Source organism: Tachypleus tridentatus, chromosome 7 (genome assembly GCF_004210375.1).
Source record: "Tachypleus tridentatus isolate NWPU-2018 chromosome 7, ASM421037v1, whole genome shotgun sequence".
Classification (NCBI taxonomy): domain Eukaryota; kingdom Metazoa; phylum Arthropoda; class Merostomata; order Xiphosura; family Limulidae; genus Tachypleus; species Tachypleus tridentatus.
This window is the reverse complement of record NC_134831.1, coordinates 27619662-27642656: the sequence shown is the minus strand read 5'-3', so window position 1 is coordinate 27642656 and position 22995 is coordinate 27619662. Positions and strand designations below refer to the sequence as shown.

The following is a 22995-nucleotide window of genomic DNA, read 5'->3' as shown; positions in this document are numbered from 1 at the left end:
GATTGTTTACTACGGCTCGTAATATCAACTTACGAATCATTTAACTACAACAACCTCGGTAAATATATAGCTTGGGCATTTTCTAAATATGTAACATCAGCCGGTTTCTTTTTCAAAGACTCTTTTAGCTTTAAATATATTCTAAATCAACAAAATCATAAAACCTTAATGGACAGTTTTGATGTAATCTCTCTCTACACAGAAGTCCCAACAACTCAAACCTGCAAGATAGCTTTAGAACTTTATATCCAAGACTCCAACCCATTGATACACATTTCCAGCAACCAATTAGCCACCCTTATAGAATTCACTACCACAAAACTAACTATGTTCAATAACCAAAACTAACTACACATAAATAGCCTAAGTATAAGGGAATCCCGTGTCACCAGTTCTTGTCAACATTTTTATTACACAGATTGAATCACAAGCGATCAATTCAGCCTTACACCCAACACTATACTGGTACAGATATGTTGATAATACAATTGCCGGATTCACTTCTACAGTACACACACTTAGTTTCCTCAATCACATTAACTCGATACACCCCAACATTAAGTACACCAATGAATAGGAAAAAATTAATCAAATTGCATTTCTTAACCTCAAAATCACTAGAACTGATACACAATTCAAAACAGAAATCCACAGGAAATTCACCCATACTGGATTATAAATTCCCTGGGACTCAGCAAATGAATCGAAACAAAAACTCAAAATATTAATAAACCAAATAAACACAACCACAAAATTATGTTCACCTGATAAAATTAACAATAAAATCAACATTTCATCAACATCAACAAATTTCTTCAAAAAATCGTGGGAAAAATTATACACACACATCTAGACCAACAACAAACGACAATAAATCCCAAGATACAACGAGCTACAAAACCTTATACTGCTCCATGACATATGTTCCCGACATCAAGGAAAAAATAACCAACATTTGGAAAAACACTTATAACAAAACACAACAATCCAGTAAACACCAAATTTATTCAAAAACCAGGTACAAAACTAAAGTATATACTATGTAAAAAACTACACTGACAAACACAACACCAACATTATTTACAAAACACAATGCAACAACTGCCACGTCTTCTATACTTGAGAAACAAGCAGAAAAATAGAAACAAGATTCAAAGAACACAAAAAATACTTTCACACGTCTTTGATCACTGCAAACCAAATAAACACAACATAACGATAGAAAACACCCAGATGTTAGTAGGGAAACAAATATAAACAAACGCAAAATCAAAGAAGACTTACTTATACAGCAACTAAAACCAAAATTAAACCAACATAAAGGAACACCTTCATAACTATACGAAGTAATAATCTAATATCCACCTGCAAGATCCCCTACAATCCCGAACCCGTTTATACATTCGTCCCTAAGACATGTGTCCGTCAACGATAACATTGAAACACTCTCTCTTTCTTAACCTGAATATGACCTAGAAAGGTCGAAACGTTGCTCTCTCCTTATCAGTAAAAGTGTTAACACCAGTACAATCCGTCCTGAAATACATATTTTATTGAAATGGGTTTCTCGTTATCAAAAGAAAAACAAATAAAATTATAACAAAATAGTTTTATATATTATTTGCTAACTGTACTGTAAATAAAAAGATTTGGTTTTGTGGGTCTTGGTGAAATGAAAATATCTTACATATCAAACGTATTTATACATGTAAGCGGTCAAAGATTTGTTAGGACTTGCAACAGCTATTAAAAAAACGCGCTATTTTTATTGATAACTACAGTGATGGGTACGATTTCTTCCATTGTCACTTGCGTTTCAAGATTATGTGAATTCTTACTGTATTGTGTTTCAAAGCACTGTGAACATTTGATAGAGAACTAGTCACAGGACTGATTAGAAAGAAGTACATGACTCTTTGTTTTTAAACCCAGAATTACCCAATGGGCTATCTGTGCTCTACCACCGCTATAATCCCTCAGACTTGTTGAACCGCTGAATAACCTCGAATGTTAAGAAGGTTACAAAATATCTTACCACTAGCTTCCTTAACGTGAGCGAGTGTGCTGGTATAAGTGTATTTCCTGTTGTATTATTTTGTGTCTGTTTTTTAGGAGTTTATTACAGATAATAAGTATAAGCATTTGTAATAAAAACAGTTTAATTTTAGATTGACATAAAACATTTTCAAATTCAGGCAAGGATATTTTATTATAAATGAATGAGTTTGTTTGTTTGTTTGTTTTTTATAAAATGGAATCAAAGGAAAGATAAAAATAATGATTTATTCATTAATCGTTAGAGCCATAGAATTATTTGAAACAGGTTAATAAAGATTATAATATTGATAGTAACATTTTTAGATTGTAGTTTTTATCTCCATTTAAGAGTTTTATTTAAGACACGTTACTACTATGTTCATTACCAATTATGTTTTGAAAAGTAAGATCAAGTTAAGTGAACATGGATGTGGCTAAGACAAACAAATACTTGCGTTCGCCGAAAGAAATAATAATATGGTGATGATTATCAAAGTTTATTATACTTGACTACATTACATTGAGTGCAACTTTTTACTTTGATTCTAACAGTTACCGAGCTTAATGTTATCTAGAGATAATTAACTGAAATACACTAAGTTTATATGTAAGAGGCAGGGAGTTGATCAGATGTTTATATACAAGATTTACTTAAGTTGTATGCCTTATGCATGTATCTGTCAATAACATTTCGTCACTCTTTATTTATTTATTTGTTGAACCGTCTCTTCAAAAGAGACACTTGACATTTAGTCAACATGCTGAATAATTTAGTAAACCAGTCGCTACGATGTAGCTACATGCTATTAAGATACTTGATAGTGTATCCCAGAATAATGGTTTTGTAAAACGAGGCATTAATATCAGTTTTCATGAACACATTACAGCTCATAAAAACTAAAAAAAATTAAGTTACATCACCATTTGTAAGGCCGGAGTCCAAAAGCAAAAAAGTTTAATTAAATCAAAATCATAATTTTAAGAAAAAACTTTAAAAATTTATCCAGTTTTAACATATACATTAAAGAACCAATGGGACCAAAATTCTTCATTTGTAAATAGAATATTTCTCTTTAAAAACTGAAAATTACAAAGAGAGACTTTTGCTATTTATTGTACTATAATAGAAAACACAAAACGTAAGATCATCATATAGAGAGGTTTCTTGATTTATGTCTTGATCTTATATTACATAACAGCTAATGTAAATCCAATTATTTGATCTGAGAAGAGTAGCTCAAGAGCTGACAGAGAGTTCTGTTGAGTAGGCGCCTTCCCTGTGTGCAGAAAGCGACCCAGTGGTTTAGTCTGCTGAAAATAGATCCAAGGTTCTGCACATCGCGCCATATTACCACCAAAAACAAATCTTGCTTCGTGCTTTGAGGTCGAGTGAGCGTTATAAAAGAGACTGTGAAATACCACTATTCTGTCTGTCAGTTCGAAACGGAATACAGCTAGTCAATAACAACAATTGAACTGAAGTACCTAACTATACACTAGTTTATAAGTACAACATTGATATTATCATCTAATGTCCAAACTACTCTGTAAACAGAAGCATTGAAACTCAGCAAAGTGAAATGTTTAAAGTGCGTGTTGTAGAAAGAATATTTTAGACGTCAACAAGGAAAGACAGCAATAACATACAACCTAAATACATACTGTATTACAGGAAATTCTGTAAGCGCTGTACTGCTGATAACGTGAATTCCATATTCTGTAGTTCGTAGTTCGTTTCAGGAAGAACCTTGTTAACTCCAGTGATTGAAGTAAAAACGACAATTAAACTAGAACTGTGAGCATACACCCTTGTGCAAATTAATTGAGAAAAGACGGAAAATTACGATTTTTTTCAATTTTTTGCGTTTTATTTCTGAGAATCCGAACATTACTCACAAATTAATACATAATATGACCGCCTTTATTTTTCAGAAGATCATTAATCCGCTTTGACATCGAGTCAACGAGTTGATTGCAATCTTTACTAATTTTTGGATCGCGGTACCACACCTATATTATGGCCTCAATTAGCTTATCTTTCGTAGTACAGTCTTTATCCCAAAGTCTCTCTTTACAAATCGTCCAAAGATTTTCAATAGAATTTAAGTCCGGAGAGTTTCCAGGCCAGTCCAGCACTTTTGTTCGCGTTGTAGTCATAAAATTCTTCACAAGTTTCGATGTGTGGCACAGAGCCAGATCTTGCTGAAAAATGCCAGATCCATCTTGAAATCTCTTTTTTCAATTCTGGAACTACTCTTTTCTACAAAACTTCGATGTACTGTGGTCCTCACATCATACCTTCTACGATATATAAGCCTCCGACGCCATAGTAGCTGAAAAAGCCCCAAAACATCTTCTTCCATGGATGTTTTACGAAGTGATTGATGTGAGATTCTCCAAGTTTATCACCTGGAGATCTGCAAACATGCAGATTTTTTTTTACCCTTTACAAAAAATGAGTCTCGTCACTGAATAACACCTTCCTCCATTCTACTTGCGTCCAGTTCTTGTATTTCAGACCCCATTGATACCGTTTTTTCTTCATTGAGTTGGTAAGAAGTTGTTTTTAGCGTCTTTAATGCACTATTTATTTCAGATATTAAAATTCATGACGGCCTATTTGCAGTGTTCAATTAAACAGAAAATGATACACCCTTGTGCAAATTAATTGAAACAAATGGTCATTTTACAACACAATTTTGAATGACGTAATATTCCTCAAAATTTCGTCATATATCCCAAAAATAGATCGACCGTACTCCAAAACACAGCTAATGACGCCGTCTGTGTGAAAAAACGATTATTAAAGAAAATTAGCGGGTTTAGCGAGCCTACACCGGTCGCCATGCTGAAAATATTGTAAAATGACCATTTGTTTCAATTAATTTGCATAAGGGTGTATCATTTTCTGTTTAATTGAACACTGCAAATAGGCCGTCATGAATTTTAATATCTGAAATAAATAGTGCATTAAAGACGCTATGGGCTTGATAACCTCTAAGGACTTGTATTATAAGAAGAAACTCGCGAATTTTAGCGACTGAAAGAATTATACGTTGCAGAAACACTGTGAATTTAATCTCCTCAAATGTTGAGTACACTGGCATATAACATTTTGAATTTTATTAAATCAGGTAAATAACTTGCTTTAAGCCAGGCATGGCCAGGTGGTTAGGGTTCTCGACTCGTATTCTGAGGGTCACAGATTCGAATTCCCGTCACACCAAATATGCTCGTCCTTTCAACCGTCATATGTGACGGTCAATTCCACTATTCTTTGATAAAAGAGTAACCCAAAATTTGGCGGCGGTCTTACACTGCTAAATTAGAGACGGCAAGCGCAGAGAGCTCTCTTGTTGCTTTGCACAAGATTGAAAAACAAACAAGACTTGGTTTAACTTATATACTATGGATCCCAAACCCTGCAGTAAGTAATACCCTCTAGAGAGGACATCGTAGATTTCTTTATGTATAATAAACATTCCTTGCAAATTGCCACACGTCGATTTTATCTTTTGAAGTGAAAATTAAACTGTCAACTGGATCTCAAGTATTTCATCTCATAAGTGGAATAATCCATGCTAAGCCTAATTTAATAATTTCAACGCCTTTACTAAATAAAAACTAGCAATATTTCTTGATAAATTTAATATTTAGAGTGCACAGTGTACCGTAGTATGGTACTGGTGTATTTTATATTTCAGTAAAATTATTACTTAGATAGAAGTTTAAAAATTAAATTTAAAATGAAATGTAAAAAAATATCATATATTCCATACTAAAACAACCGTAAAAAGTTGGTTCACCTTTTCTTTTTAGTATTTCAGAAATTTACCTTTCGAAATTTAGAGAAATAGCACCAACAAGAATTTAGGATAAATAAAAATCGAGAATATTGCTATCAAACAAAAAGGTGGTGTGAAAGAGTAATTTATAAGGTTGTATTGCATAAAATGTTAAATGATTGGTTATTTTAATTCGTGTATTTCAGATAGGAGAAAAACCTTTAGTATTTAACTTCGATAAATATGACAATTACTTGCTCAAAATTTTAATTTTTTTTTCGTTTTCAAGCAGTGAATCTTGGGTTTTATTATTTGCTTTCAATTAACGCTAAAAAATCGCACTCCATATTTAAGGACCTTACAGTAGGTACGTTATAAGAGTGACGGTTAAATCCCATTATATCGTTACTTAGTTCGAAAGTTGGTAGTAGGTGCTCTTTACTTGCTGCCTCTCCTCTTTTCTATTACTTAAAAATTAGAAACAGTTAGTGTAATACATCCTTCAGTAGCTTTGCGCGAATTTTAACAAACTATCTCTATATCTTTTCGCTTCTAAGCAGTTCATTAATACTTCACTACAATATAAGTTTTAGTTCATGGACAATCTTATTTTTTCATGTCTTCTCAGCATCATCTACATATAAGGTAGCAGTTAAAGCAGTTATTTTCTTTTTGCATGCACCCCAGTAGCACAGCAATATGTCTACGGACTTTCACCGCTAAAAACCAGGTTTCGATCCCTGTGGTTGGCAGAGCACATATAGTGCGTTGTATAGTTTTGTGCTTAATTCTAAACAAAGAAACAACAAATAGTTTAATATGTAACACCTAACCTGGATCAGTAGTAAGTTCCTGGTCTTACGAAGCTAAAATCTCTCGCTCGATTCTCCATGTTGGACACTGATTAGATAGTCAATTATGTATCTTTGCACAACATAACAACGAAAGAAAAACAAATATATATAACACACTGAATTTGAACCAAACGTGGTTAATGTGTAGCGCTGGGAAGCTGAGCTTCCATAGATCGTGTCTCGTTAGCGTGGAGAAACAATCGCGATTCGCACTCTGGAGTCATTAGTTTGTTATAAAAACAGAGATTAAATTTCACTTCTCAGGTTGACGGTGATAGTTCAAGAGTTCGTGGTGAATGGTGTTGTGTAGCTGCTTTTCTGTAGTACATCACTTCAAACTTAATTGAAGTTTTGAAGAAAACCAATGAAACAAACACAACGAGGGCTTTACAATAAACTATGATGCCAGCCACGTTTAATAATTTCGGTTTTGTTGTATATAATAAGATACGAAAGTGAATTACCACTTTATAAAAATGGCTTAACATTCTCCTTTTGTACAGCTTCCTTTAAACTGACTAATGTCTTAGAGATGCAAGCTCTTAAAAAGAAGATAAAAAATGTCACATTAAAGTAGAGACTTTATAGCGCTCGTATATAATTGTCCTTATAATAGATTCTTCAGTCACTGTTCTCTTTAAAGACGAGAGTGGTTTTGTGGTCAGCAGGCCATACTATGATACGAACATTCCGTAGTTGGCATCCAGTCAATGTCAAAATAAAATCACACTTTGAACTTTAACGTCATGAATGTATTATAAGAGTATCGCTCAAACGTCACATCATTCATGGCAAAAGTAGACCAAATGCTGGTAGTGAGTGTGCTGATTAGCTGCTTTCCCTATTATTAATCATTTCAAAATTAGGAATGTCTGGCGCAGAAAACTCTTCTGTAGTTGAAATCCATCCAATAAACATATGCGTTTTCTTCATAAAAAGCAACCATTAATTTCAAGCTGGAAACTTTAGGCTGTGAACTGTAGATAACTTAAGATTCTATTTAATTTAATTGTGGACAATACGTGAAGTTGTTCACAACTTCATCTATACATATTTGAGCAAGCTCATGCAAAGTGCTTTTCTTTCAGTATAGCCATGAAGGTTTACATTATGTTTTATTATGAAAACGTCATTGTTAAGTTTTTTATATACTTATGCACTGTATTTTATCTGCCTTTAATACACGCAGAACCAGTCTTAGAAATTAGGTACTATGTTGATAATGCTATTTATATTTTCTGCTTTTTTTAAATGACTTGAATACATTCAACTTGATTGAGCAAATACTATTCTTATAGAATGTAATACTCGGAGAGCTATTTGGTAAAGTTATTTGGTAAAAGAAAATATTTATTAAGTAATTTCCAGGTTCTTAAAAAACATATATTTCAGCACACTAAATAGGACCTCAGGCTTCTTCATTATACACTTCCTTTGTTTTCCTTTGAACGTGCAATGTATACATCATGCTTATGAAACTTATACATACCTGTGTATAAGTAAAGTTTAGTAGAAGCCTGTTCTTCAAGAGATTTGTATATTTTCATCCACTAAAGGGTTCAGTTTACAAAGCTTTCTTCGAAATACATCATAAAACACCAAACATATCCTTTTATTTGTGTTGCTCTAAAACCATTTGCTTTCTTTTTGGAATAGAAGCAATAAAACAATCTGTTTTCTCGGCACGATCGGGCTTCTTTTCCAATAAACTGGCGTTCAGACATTATTTTTGTTAAAACTAGTGGGATCTCTTTCTTTATATCATCAATATCTAGAAAACGTCGGCATTTCGTATGCCAGTTGTGGGAAGTTTACACCTTACTTGAAGATAAACAAGGTTGGATGATTTTTTCCTTCTTCCGAAGTACAAGAGAAAGCGCGTCGAAATAAAAAAAAACGAAAAAAAACATGTCACGGAAGCTTAAAGTATATCATAAAACATGAACACATAAAACGTTTTTTTTATAACAACGTGTGTGCTTATACTTGCTCTTTGTTATGTAAACATTTTAAACCTATCTAAAGAAATATTGTTTTTAAATTTCACAATCAAAATACAAAATCATAGAGAGAAAACCTTTTCGTCAAGTTAGTCTAAAAGTAAACATATCAAAACCGTTCAGAGCACTTTATAACATAAAAACTTATAAAAGCAAGAACTTTTAGACAGTTTTTCGTAGTAAAACTTTCAATTTGTGTAATTTAACTTACTTTTGTTCTTTCATTACATACTACTAGAAATTTTATATTCAGATATAAAATAGTGCAATAGTTTATTGTGAATCTTTTAAAGCTCTCCATGTTTATGAAACTGAGCAATCACATATCCTTTTCTTAAACTAAATAAAAATTACTTACTTCTTTGGTAGCTAAGCAAACTTAGCTGGTGATTTTGTTCATTGCTTTTCTTTAAATATTTCAAAAAAACCTTTTTTTCAATTATTAGCTTTCAATGGTGGCTGAAAATAACTGTTGTGTTTAAGTTATTACTTAAACACTTGAGAGCTGTAACTGTTATAAGGATACGATATAAATCTTAACCATAACTATAACACTTCTCAAGAAAACAACCATTGAGGGGAATTATTTCACATATTTATGTGATACGTACTTTTTGTTCTCTGCTTTTTTGCTGTTTTTAAATATCTTATCAGTTTTTGTTGCACTAGTTTTCTTGAAAATGATTGCCAATTGCTATGAGAAATGAATATTTTAATTAAAATACTATGGTAATTTAGATAAACCTTATATAAAAATTATCTGGTTTATTATTGTGCAAAACGTCCGAGATTGAAAAAAAAATAGTATTGTTATATTTATTCTTAAAGTCTCTGGGTGAAATAGCGTTAAGTCTCTGGATTTACAACACTAAAATCAGGCGGCTTGGTTCCTTTCGGTCAATGCAACAGATAGCCCAATGTGGCACACATTTGTACTTAAAGCTTCAGTAAAAAAAATCACAATTTTGTAAAAAAAAAATTTTATCGGAGAAAAATAAAATTTATAAAAAATCACTCATTATAACAGGAATTCTTACTTAATGCGCTTATAAGCATTATAACATTACTCTTTGTACAGAAAAATAAACACATGCAATTACACTTAAACTTACAAAAAATTAATTGAACGCATATTCGAACAAAAATCACTGTGAGTCCTACTTGCAAATCCAAAAGTTTCTTTTCATTAGGTAGTCTAGTCTTCAATAGGTTTTACAATAATGAAAAACTCCATAATGCATAGTTTGACTATGTTTCCTATTATTTTTATATGTTACTAGCATTGTAGCTATATCTGTCACCTTTATTAAAAGACCTATTATGTATGCGTTATAAAACCTAGAGTAGTTCCCTTTTTTTTTTTGGTAATTTAGTACTGGTCATAATTTGTTTTTTTAATTATGATTTGTTAAGTAGAAACTAAGTTCCTTCACTATAAACTTTGAGTATTTTATAGTCTGTTCTGTATTTGATTTACAATAATATAATAATAAATATCTAGCTTATCTTATTTTAGATAACATTTTCAATGGTGCATTACATATGATTACACATTGTAATATAACAGAGAAAACATTTTAACAAAATATTATTAATAATGCCATACTAACATGATGTAAAATATCTTTTAAAATCAAAGCTTAGCACGTTTTTGTTTACAATGGTAACAGGCTATACTTGAAATTTAAGTGTAAATACTGTGTTGGTGCTATAACGAGAAATAAAATAGTTGATAGTCTCTATTATTCTTTTGTAACTAGATATTGGCTGGCATTTCCCAGTGAAACCGATTTTAATAACAGTGGTGTCTGTAGTAGTGATTTTCATCTTGATAGCTGCCTGTGCTCTCATCCTACAGAAATCAAGAATTCTCGTCCGCAGGAAAGGTATGACAAATGATACGAAAGTGCAATGTTTTATTCTGTTGTACTCATTGTAACATGAACACCTTTTTCACCTACAGTATGTTATAACTGATTATTTCAAGAGCAAAGTCTTTATTTGTTGAGATAATTTTTTTTCTTTTTTTTTTCTTGGGCTTTGATTGTTTTGTTCATCAAGTACGTTATATACCAAATGTGAAATGAGACGCCAAATGTCAACAAATTATTTTAACAAACACTGACGCTGCAGTTGACGAACATTCACTAAGAATAAAAGAAATGATATTCTTCAAACAACCAGTTAGATAAAGATATTGAAATAATCAGATATGTAATTTTATTTTATTTTTGTCTAAACCATGTTCAGCCCCCCCGCTAGTACAGCGGTAAGTACACGGGCTTACAACGCTAAAACCAAGGATTCGATTCCTCTCGGTGGACTTAGCAGATAGTTCGATGTGGCTTTGCTGTAAGAAAGACACGAAACATGTTTAAACGACAGCTGAAACATTGAAAAGTTACTGAGAAAACTACACAAATCTCTTGCTAGTCTAATATATATATACATATATATACTCTTCAAAAAAAGAAATGCAAAAGGCAAAATTTGAGACATATTGTTAACAAGTTTATTCCGGGTAGTTCTGTATGACATGTGTGAAACTTTGCACATTCACTGCTGAACATCCAAAGTCTGCAAAGGCGAAGTCCACGCTCACTAGTTGAAGTTTAACGTCACTCAATGTCAATAACGAGTATGCCCCCCAGTGAGCATCAATAACTGCTTGGCATCTCCTGCCCATGGAAGCGATGAGATGACGAATCACATCCTGTGGAATGGCTGTCCACTCAGCCTGCAAAGCTGCTGCAAGCTGAGGTATAGTCTGCGGTTGAGGTTGTCTCCGTCGCAGACGTCGGTCCAACTCGTCCCAAAGATGTTCGATGGGGTTTAAATCTGGTGATCTGGAGGGCCAGGGAAGAACGTTGATGTTGTGGTGTCTCAAGAAGACAGTGGTGAGTCGGGCTGTGTGAGGACGGACGTTGTCATGTTGAAAAATGTCGATGACGTTCACCATGATGGGTTGCACATGGGGCCTAAGAATCTCGCAGACGGTTGCATACGGTCTGATCGGAAATCCTACGCAGCCCTGGTATGGTTGAGGCAGTATACATCGCAGTGGTAGTCCTATCCCGAAGGTGACGTAACCGGATGTAGCGATCTTGTGCGGGCGTGGTCACACAAGGTCTACCAGATCGTGGACAGTCACGAGTTGATCCATGTTGTTGGTGACGATTCCATAGCCTTGTGATGGTACTTGGGTGGACATTCACAGCTCTGGCAACATCTGATCGAGATTCACCTGCTTCTAAGTGACCAATGGCGTTGTTGCGTTGTGCTTCAGTCAAGTCTTGGCGTAACTGTATTGCGTGTCGGTGGCTTAACACTGAGCTATGGAAACCGAGAACCTGTCACTTTTATAGGGATTTTGCACATGTTGCACTTGCAGAACATGCAGATCTCTGAAACAAATTTACTGGACACGAATGCGTTTTGGCGAAAAATACGATGTTTTCCTCCGTTTTTAATGTGCACAACTTTTATTGTCATTTTGGTCTGACAATCAGTGCCTTAACACGTGTAACATCACATTCTCTGAGCTTGTAACGTTATTACATATATTTCTCTTTAAAATAACAAAAATATCGCTTTTGCGTTTCTTTTTTTGAAGAGTATATATTAACAAAAGTAGATCATTAAAGATAAAACGAATTTTAAAACTCTCTTCAACTTATTCATGACAGCAAAAGAATAAAAGTGGAATAATAAAAGTAACCAGCTAATAATATGAGGAATAGCTCAGATATTTTATGCAAAATTTTCTTATATCCTCTTTTCGAAAATGAGCCATCAAACCCTAGGTATACAATTATCTTAATATTAAATAACTACTTTGTAATACGATGTGCTTACAATAAAATAACCTAAACTAACAATACACGCTTACCCATATTTACATAAATATATATATATATGTATATTTTATAGAGAGAGAGGGGTAGTACTCCCAGCACAGTTTAGAAGAACATGTAAAATGTATGATCCCAAAAACAAAAGGATCGTGAATCTGTTAAGTAGGGTGTACGGAATCAACTCAACTGCTTGAGAAATATGATGTTTACAAATAACAGTTAGTTTATTGAATATACGCTAACTATAGTTTACACTGAGATAGATCAATTGCTTTGCTGCCTCAAGTCTAAAGTCAGATGATAATCGGCTCTGCACGAAATACTTAACAAAATGTAAGATTAATCTATAAAGAGTGGGAAAAAAGAAAATTTAAAATGTCTGAGAATCTTCCTCAAACTTCACTTAGCTATTGCCGTGCTTATGATATATTTTTGACACTTCAGTTTCATAAATTTTCAACAAAATCACGTTATAGCCATTGAACGTTTAGTTAACTCAGGCTAACAACTCTTGTCCATCGACAAGAACAGTCCAATTTTTATTACCCTCACGTTTATTGAGTGTCTAGAACAGTCATGTGCGAAGACATGAATATTTCAACACCTACCCATAACCACAACTGAAAGGTATCCTCAACGTTGCGCTTAATATGCATTAATACCTAGTATATAATTTGATGCAACCTTGTAACTAATGACGTGCTTTTATTTGTTTTTGTTGATACTGTTACTACTGTATTTTTATCAGAAGATTACCCTTGATATGTCAGTTTCTTTCTCTAAAAAATACTTTGCTATTACTTCTAAAGACATCTGGAAAAAATGCCGACTCTTACATTCGTGATTCACAAAAGGAATGAATGCAAAACAATATTCCTATCTATAATAACAAAAGGGCGTATTTACAGGTGAAAATGTTACGGATTTTAAATTCTTTCCTTTTGGAGCTATGTCAGTTAGAATTATTTTCTATGTGGGTTTTCACATATCAAAAAAAAAACATGTCAGGTACTTCTGATAATTTTAAAACAAGTTGTTATAATGTATGTTATAATATATAATATAAATGTAAAAATGAATACTGTTAATGTCTGTTCTTGCACACTTGCAGACATTAAGGCTTGCACTTTGACAATCTTTGTTGAGTTGTGTATTGGTGCTGTTCAATGGTTTTCGCTTCTGCTCATTTTAATTCGATTTTAGGCCCGGAATGGCCTTTTGGTTAGCATGTTCGAATCGCAATCATACGGAAGCTAGTTCGAATCCCCATCCAACTAAACGTGTGTGTCCTTTCAAGTGTAAGGGCGATATAATGTGACGATCAATTCCACTATTCGTTGTTAAAAGAATATTCCAAGATGTGGTGATGGGTGAGGATAACTAGCTATCTTGCCCTTAGTCTTACACTACTAAATTAGGGACGCTAACGCGAATAGTCCTCGTATAGTTTTGCGTGAAATTAATAAACAACCACACAATTTATATTTAAATCCGAATATATCTTATCTACATGCAACAATCGATGCAAAATATCATAGTGGATAAACGCAGAAATAAACTGCATTCACAAAATTAATATCAGCAGTATGACTGTTCAAAAGCAGTCGCAAAAACTGGTATAGAAGGAAAGTCTGCAGCAGAGAAACTTAAAATTCCACATGTAAGCATTGTCAAGAGATTAAACTTATAAAAAAAAAAACGAAGAACGTATGGGATCGTGTGCTATGGACTGGAAAAACAACGATTGAGTTGTTTTTCTTTGTTTTTAAGTTCTTTAATGAAGTTTGTTACGAGGCATGACTGTAAAAGTTTAAACAAGAGTGAATGAGCAAACTAGTCGTACATAGATGGTGTATATTTTTCTCATACAAAGGCATGAGATATTTTCAAAATTGACTATTGATTATCAAGAATAAGAGTGCGTGTACTTTTTTTTTTATGGCGAAGCCACATTGGGCTATCCGCTGTGTCCACCGAGGGAATCTAAATCCCTGATTTTAGCGTTGTAAATTCATAGACTTACCGGGGGACTCAAGAATAAGAAGCAAGAACACTATTATCTCCTAGTTCATTCTTCAGCATTCAATGGACGATGCTTAATTAACATCTCTTTATATTTAAACACGACAAGTCGGTCCGGCATGGCCAGGTAATTAAGACACTCGACTTGTAATCCAAAAATCGCGGGTTCGACTCCCCGTTAGATCAAACATGCTTTCCCTTTCAGCTGTGGGGTGTTATAAAGTTACGGTCAATCCCATTATTCGTTGGTAAAAGAGTACCCTAAAAGTTAGCGATGCATGGTGATAACAAGTTGTTTTTCCTCTAGTCTTATACTGTTAAATTAGGGACGGCTAGCGCAGGTAGCTCTCGTGTAGCTTCGCGTGAAATAAAAAAAAAACAAAAAACACTAAGCACGATAAATGATACAAAACATACTGCATTGTTAAATAAGAAATTTTTGGAGAAATGAGGGGATTTACCAATGATGTAAAAGTTGTAAAGTGGTTACCACAAGAAGCTAAGTCCATGAAATATTTGTAACAGCAGTTAAGTAATAATGGTGCAAGATAAGACAACTAACATACAAATAATGGGGTTATTCATACTTCATTAATGTTATGACACAGGTGGAGATGAGAAACTACATAATGGATATTATAGATATTGATTATCATTTATTCCACAAGCTTTCTTGAAAACCTTGACTGGTTCTATATGTATATAAGTTAATCTGTATTCTTAAATGTTTAACATTAAATATAAGAAGAAAAAAAAGGTAAATAACGTTTGATTTTTAAACGTTTCGTTTTTAAATTTATAATAAAATTTATTTTTTTCTTAAATACCTTCTTTACAACGTAGTTAACACAACATGTTATTGTTGTTTTTTTCTAAACAACGTCTTATGGTACTACTTCATATAGCAGAAAAATATATAATTTCGCTTTCAGTATTATGTCTGGGTAAATGGCTTTAGTCCTTTTAACATTCCTGAATTTCAAGTAAAATGATTAACATTTTAAATATGAGAAACAAAGGTTGACATACACGATAGTTAAAAACTCATTTTCTCGAATTTCGAAATATTTTATTTATTATCTAGGCTATTCATGTCAAAGCGATTTAACATTTCAGAAAAAGTTAGAAAGGGTTGATAGTCAAGATTGATTACATTATATAAAAACAATTTTAGAGCCTCACCACGTCATTACAGCCTATATCGCTGTGTATATCCATAACCTAGTGATTGTTTATATTGACAATAGCCTGGCATTGTAATTCCCTTTTTAAAAAGTTCCGTTGTAAGGCTTCAATGTCCAAAGCGTACCGCTCCTCCCTGAAGTTTCCCATAATCCATGTATACTACGAGCATTACGATATATCATCTCCTGTTTCTACAACCTCATTGCAGAGAAATCCACTGATGCTAGTTTAGGCGATTTAAACCGTATGTCTTCATATTGAAAATTACAAGTACCATTTCACTTTCTAGCTATTTGGGTTATGCGGCATTAAAACATATATTCTTGCAAAATAACTTGCATACATTTGATTCGTGTCGCTTTTCCAAACAAAGATTCTTCTTGATTATATTATATACTGTTGCTTGAGTAAGTGTATGAGTTTTGTCACTGACGTTTGTCTTCCAGAATTCTAACTAATTACAAAACACCACATTTTGATTTATATGGTTTAGGTATTACTTACTCCATACCTTTTTATGGGTTGTAGTGGTACCCCAAGTTAACCCACATTCTCTAGATTCCAAATCTCATAATATGCAAGGAATATCCCAGGCTTAAAAAAATCTATATGCCCAATGTGAATACATTTTTACGATTTGAGTACATGAATAATTTGCGTTGAAAAAGGTTGTCTCTTACATAATTAGGATAGTTTTGATTACACCACAATAGTTAAAAAAATAGTAAAAATGTCAAAATGTATTTCTGGAGCATTTTGTTTCACTGTGAGTTTATATGGATTGTAGTTGTCACGTACCTTGCTGGTTTGCACAATGAAACTCGCTTTAAATAATTAAATGGCGCATGAATAAACTAATCACAAAAAAATATGTATTTCCGTATTAAAGACTCCATTCTGACCTTACTTGGTTCATGAATCATTTAAAATCTAATATAATTAATGCAATGCAATATACACTCGTGCTTTCCATTCTTATTTTCAGACTACAATATTTGAAACGTTGAACGTTACTGACCTATGATCCTGGCTTACAACAGTGTTTGGTCCCTCATTCTGCCATAATTCAATACTAGACTCTATATCCATCATAAATAACTTTTATAGATATTTGGAAAACCGTTTACTCCCTATCGACGAATTTTTTGTTTAATGTATTTATGTCAATGTTTGATTTATTTATGCTTCCAAGAAACTTGAATATTATAATGAGATAAATAACTACAAAATATTTTTTTTTTCATAACTGAAACGGAAACGAAAAATACGCCAAAAAGGCTTCGGTAGTCAGAATTCAAATTTGTTTACACAATTCAGAAAGGAGAGATGGGCACTACTTAACAAAAGTCTTGATAAAATATTTTTATAATGAGAAAACAGTTGAAAATATCCAATAAAAAAATGCTTTGAACATATGCAAATCGTTTTCTTCTTCTCTGTTGTGTATAAATGAGAATCGCAAAAGATGGTCCTATATTGTAATTACCGTTGTCATTGAAAACAAACACAGCTTCGCAATTCTAGGAAGGTGAAAAAATTAGTAATTTTGCGACAAAAGTAACGTAAGATGATATTCAATAATACATATTTAAAAACCCTTAAATCTGTGCATTTGAAAACTGTAAAAAACATATACTCAGCTATTTTCGATAAAACATGGAGATGGATTTGTTGTAATTACAAAATAAAAACAATAACAAAGAAAACGTACCTGTGGAATAAATTCTAAGACTAAAATTTAGTGAAAACAGCTTACTATTTACAGTACAGAAGTATTTCGATCTTCGAATAAAAATGAGATACTGATAGAATATATTCAAATAAATTTGACTATATAAAAAAGAAAAGAAAAGAAATTCTAAAACAATTGAAATATTGTAACTTTTCAAGATACTTAGACTAAAACATTTGAAAGCAAAATTATTTCTATTTAAAACTGAAAATTCGCCAAAGTGAAGATTTTTTATATTTTGAGAAAAATATTTTTACAACCTATCAGAAAAAAATAATCACATATATGCATTAAACAATAATAATCATGAAATCATAATATTCGGAAAGCAAAAAAAAATAGAAATAATATTTTTTTTCTAGATTTAGTTAACTTATTAAACATTTACAAATACTGAGTGTTTTCCCAAAATATTTAACACCGTAAATATCGTACTCATTAAGGTTCCAAACAATTAATTACTCTGAAATTGAACTATAAACCCTCACACCACATTGTAATGTTTATTTTTCATATTTTGTTCAAAAAGAAATCAGTCAAACTTCCACTTTATAAGTCATTCATTTTTTGACGATTCTACTAGAATTAATAATAATAATAATAAATATTTACACAGGAACACCGACTTTCATGCTCCGTCCTTTTGACTCTTCATTTGGACAAACCAAGTAAGCCCAGTATGGCCAGCTGGTTAAAGCGCTCGACTCATAATCCTTGGGTTGCGGGTTCGATTCTCCACTACACCAGATATGGTCGTCCTTTTAGCCGTGAGGGCGTACAAAATGTGAGATCAATCGCACTATTCATTGGTAAAAGAGTAGCCCAAGAGTTGGCGATGGGTGGTGATAAATGCCTACCATCCCTCTAGTATTAAACTGCTAGATTAGGGACAGTTAGCGCAGATAGCTCTCATGTAGTTTTGCACGAAATTAAAAAACAAACAAACCAAATATACAACTAGTTCAGTGCAAAAAGAGAACACTTCATAATATTTAGATTAATGTGAAACTATATTTATAAGTTAAATAATATATCTTAATTCATATCTTAATATTAATAAAAGTTTACAGTCATGTGAAAAATTTAGGACACCCTATGAAAGCCTGTGTATTTTTGTAACATTTTTGGATATGTAGATATTTAATCTCAATTTTAACAGTATTGATAGATTATAGGAATATAACTAAACAATTAAAACTGAAGAAAAGACTTTTCAAGATCTTCTGTAAATGTAATTCTACAAAAATGCATATTCTAACTGAGGAAAAAGTTAGGACACCCTACCCCCTAATAGCTAGTGTTACCCCCTTTGGCTGAAATAACTGCAGTGAGACGTTTCTTGTAGTCATCTACCAGTCTCTGACATCGGTCTAAAGAAAGTTTGCCCCACTCCTCAATGCGGAATTATTTCAACTGTGAGATATTTCACGGGTTTTTTGCATATACAGCCCGTTTCAAGTCACCCCACAGCATCTCAATAGGATTAAGATCTGGGCTTTGACCCGGCCATTCCAAGACTCTCCATTTCTTAGTTTTCAGCCAGTTCTTGGTGGATTTACTGGTATGTTTTGGGCCACTGTCATGTTGCAGGGTCCAGTTCCGCTTCAGCTTTAATTTTCGTACAGATGGTCTCACATGATTCTCAAGCACCCTCTGATACACAGTAGAATTCATGGTAGATTCTATGATTGTGCGCTGTACAGGTTTTGCTGCAGCAAAGCAGTCCCAAACCATGACACTTCCACCTCCATGCTTCACAGTTGGTATAAGGTTTTTTTCCTGGAATGCTGTATTTAGTTTACGCCAAACTTGTCCTCTGTTTTGGAGTCCAAATAATTCAATTTTGGATTCATCTGTCCAAAGAACATTATTCCAGAAGTCGTGGTCTTTGTCTACATTCTCTCTGGCAAACTTCAGTATGGCTTTGATTTTTCTCTTAGAGAGCAAAGGTTTCCTCCTTGCACACCTCTCATACAAGTTAAACTTGTGCAGTCTCTTTCTGATTGTAGAAGCATGCACTTTCACATCAACAGTAGCCAGAGCCTGCTGTAGATCCCGTGATGACATGTTAGGGTATTCGGAGACCTCTTTTAGCATTTTGCGGTCTGCTCTCGGGGTGAACTTGCTTGGACGACCAAACCTGGGCATGTTGGCAGTTGTTTTGAAAGCCCTCCACTTGTTGACTATTTTCCGAACAGTGAAATGGCTGATTTCAAAATATTTTGAGATCTTTTTAAATCCCTTACCAGACTCATAAGCTGCTACAATTTTCTTTCTGAAGGCCTCAGACAGCTCTTTTGCTTTCACCATGGTGCTCACTCTCACTTCAACAGTCAGGAACACACCAAACTAAATGTCTGAGGTTTAAATAGGGCAAGCCTCATTCAAAATGCTGAATAACAATCTTCTAATTTTGACCACCTGGTGTGATACACTTGTGTGTGAGTTGAGGCATTTTAAGTGGGAGTGTCCTAACTTTTTCCTCAGTTAGAATATGCATTTTTGTAGAATTACGTTTACAAAAGATCTTGAAAACTCCTTTCTTCAGTTTTAATTGTTTAGTTATATTCCTATAATCTCTCGGTATTGTTAAAATTGAGATTAAATATCTATATATCCAAAAATGTTACAAAAATACACAGGCTTTCAGAGGGTGTCCTAACTTTTTCACATGACTCTCACGCTTTATTTATATACTTTAGCAAAGCTAGGACATATCGAAATGTAACTCGTGTCAGCAAATAGTCACAGACTGAACTTACTTTGCTACTAAATGAAAGTATAAACATTATCGATCATCTATAACATACATAATTTTCGTTTCTAAAACAATGACTAAGTAAACCAGAACATATTTTAGACATCAAAACAGTCAAATGTTCAAATATTAACTATTTATTTCTATAATTATTTCAGCCGTCTAAAGAATATTTCATTAATATCGCTTTTTCATCGTGATAGAAAAAACACAAAATGTTAGCTCTCCATTTGTTGTCGCAATTATAGAAATTCGAAGAGTGTGGCGTAAATGATTTTGTGACACAGTACTCTTTTAAATGTTATTAACTTAACCAGTTATATTACAAGAGGTACCTTCCTATATTGATCAGTTTTATACAAATTCGAGATCAGCTAAGCAAAATATTTTTTATTCTACGCAATATTTGATTAATTTTTTGTTCATTAAAATACCTAAAGAATAAATGAATATATATAATAATACATTACTTTCGGTTCGCTGATAGTGGATTTTTATCCCTCTCTCCGTTATGTTAACTTGAAAATGTCACAACGTCTGTTTGAATGTTTCTTCTTTTGTTTAACAATTAAATCAAGTGTTTCAAATATTTAAAGTAAGACAAATTATGAATTAATATTATTAATTCTTACCGTTTCAACTTTTACTTGTAGAAGATCATCCTTGAAACAAGATCAATATGTATACTTGTATAGAATCATGACGTCAGAAAAGAAAGAAATGTTCAACAAGTCCTGATACTTTATTTTTCAAATGATAGAAACTCTGAAACTCTATAACCCGAGTGCTTTCGAAAGCACTCGAGTTATAGAATTTCTATCATTTTATACTTGTATGGAAGTTGGGTTCTCTTTGCGCTTTATGGAATACCTAAGATTAAATTCAGATGAAATATACCTTAATTTTTTTTTATTTTTCCCTTTCTAGCAACAAGGGCTTCAACTGTGAAAAGAGCTAAAAATATTTTGCTTCTTTAAGGGGAATTTCAATTTTACACTCATTAAGTGTAGTCATATTCAGTTCTGTTCATTACATCATTATACTCAGAAAATACTTGATACGTTAGAGCAGTTTCCAGTCTCATTTTAATGTGTTTGTATATTCTAGCGGAGAGGATTCTTTAGTTTAACTCTCATACTCCTTATGTCGTTTTATGTTAGAAATATGTTCTTAAAATTATTTTTACATTAAGCATAAATTTTAGTAAATATTTAACTTGTATCTATGATTAAAAGTGGCAATTATTTTATTATCTGCATGATGCTGACCGCCAGCATATGGCAAAAATCACTGTGATATATTTCTTAGCAACAATAACTACGAAATCTGAGAAATGGAAGCTCTGTTTAAACTGTTTTGAAGTAAATTATCAACGATATTATTACTGAACCAGTGAAACCTCATTTTTTTTCATATTCATTCGTGATAAGTCTGAAAACCAGTAGAGCATACGAAGTTTCCATACAATTGATAGTTATAATACAGATAAGCTCCTGTGTTGTGTAGTTTTGTGCTCAATAACAAACCAAAAATACAGATATTCATTTTTCACACAATAAAGAATAAGTATACTTTGAATTTTATATAAAACTTTCAAAAAATTAATTTCAAAAGACCCAAGAATAACAATCCCGAAAATGTCGATTTATGTTGCATATTAGTTACAAAACTATTGCCTATCTTATACAGAACAAATAAAACAAAAAAAACAAGTCTTGGATCATGTTCATTTTCAATCGTAAATGTAATATTGAAAATTTTAACAATAGCTTCATGTGTCGTAAATATTGATATAATCGGGACAATGTGACTGAAACAGCATAGAATGGCTGTTCATGTTTGTTCTTGAATTCAGCACGAAACTACACAATGGGCTATCTGTGCTCTACCCACCTAGGGTATGGAAGTTTGGTTTCTGTCAGACATACTGCTGTACCACTGGAGGAGCATAGAATGTATATTAATAAAATATGTACTGTAATACACACGTACGCATAAAACATATGTTTTCTTGTATATGTACCATATAAAACACGTACTTCAAACCAAATGAACACGTATAAGATATAAAAGCAAGAAATCTATTTTTACTTATTTCAGTTTTTTTAACTGGAAAGAAGTATGAGTGTTTTGTTCGAGGCAGGAAAGTGCTGTATATCTAATTAACAAGAATGTTTACGGTAAAATAAATCTGAATTAATCCTAATCAAGATAGTGAAACTGTTCAACTTAGTCATATGATTTACTTTTTAACGGCCATGCAACCTCATTCAGATGAAGATCACTTCTAACAATTATTACTTTGGCCTGCGATGGTTTTATTGTCTTGAAATTGTACACGTTCTACAGTAATTTCTCTACACTTAATCCGATAATGATATCCATATTTCTAAATCGCTTACAAATTTATCACAAAACGCTATCTATACTTTTACATCAATTAATAATTTTCATGGGCATCAGGTTACTTGTTATTATACTTTAAGTGTTGATAAGTACTAGCGATAGATTTCTCTAGACCAATTGCAAATTGGGAGTTTCATACATTGTTATCAAACCCAGGAGAAACACACTGCCAGTGTATAAACAATTAATTGGCTGTATGATGTATCATTTTTAGATAGTATTTGTTCGTACGTACGTTTGAGCATTATTTTTTTCTTTTGAATATTCTTTATTCGTAGCTGTGAAAAGAAGAGGTTTTGCAAATGATCTAAACATTTTTTGTTATATTTGTGGTAACTTTATTCTGAAGAAATAAAGGCAAA

The 22995-nt window shown here is 32.7% G+C and overlaps 1 protein-coding gene across 1 annotated transcript in view; it reads left to right on the top strand.

The window, feature by feature from the left end:
• The window catches only part of LOC143255344 (contactin-3-like), a 228193-nt gene that overhangs the window by 174301 nt on the left and 30897 nt on the right, over window positions 1–22995 (top strand). The window contains exon 9 of the mRNA XM_076510839.1: window positions 10437–10562. Coding sequence (XP_076366954.1) covers window positions 10437–10562 — 126 coding nt within the window. The remainder of the gene's footprint in view (window positions 1–10436; window positions 10563–22995) is intronic.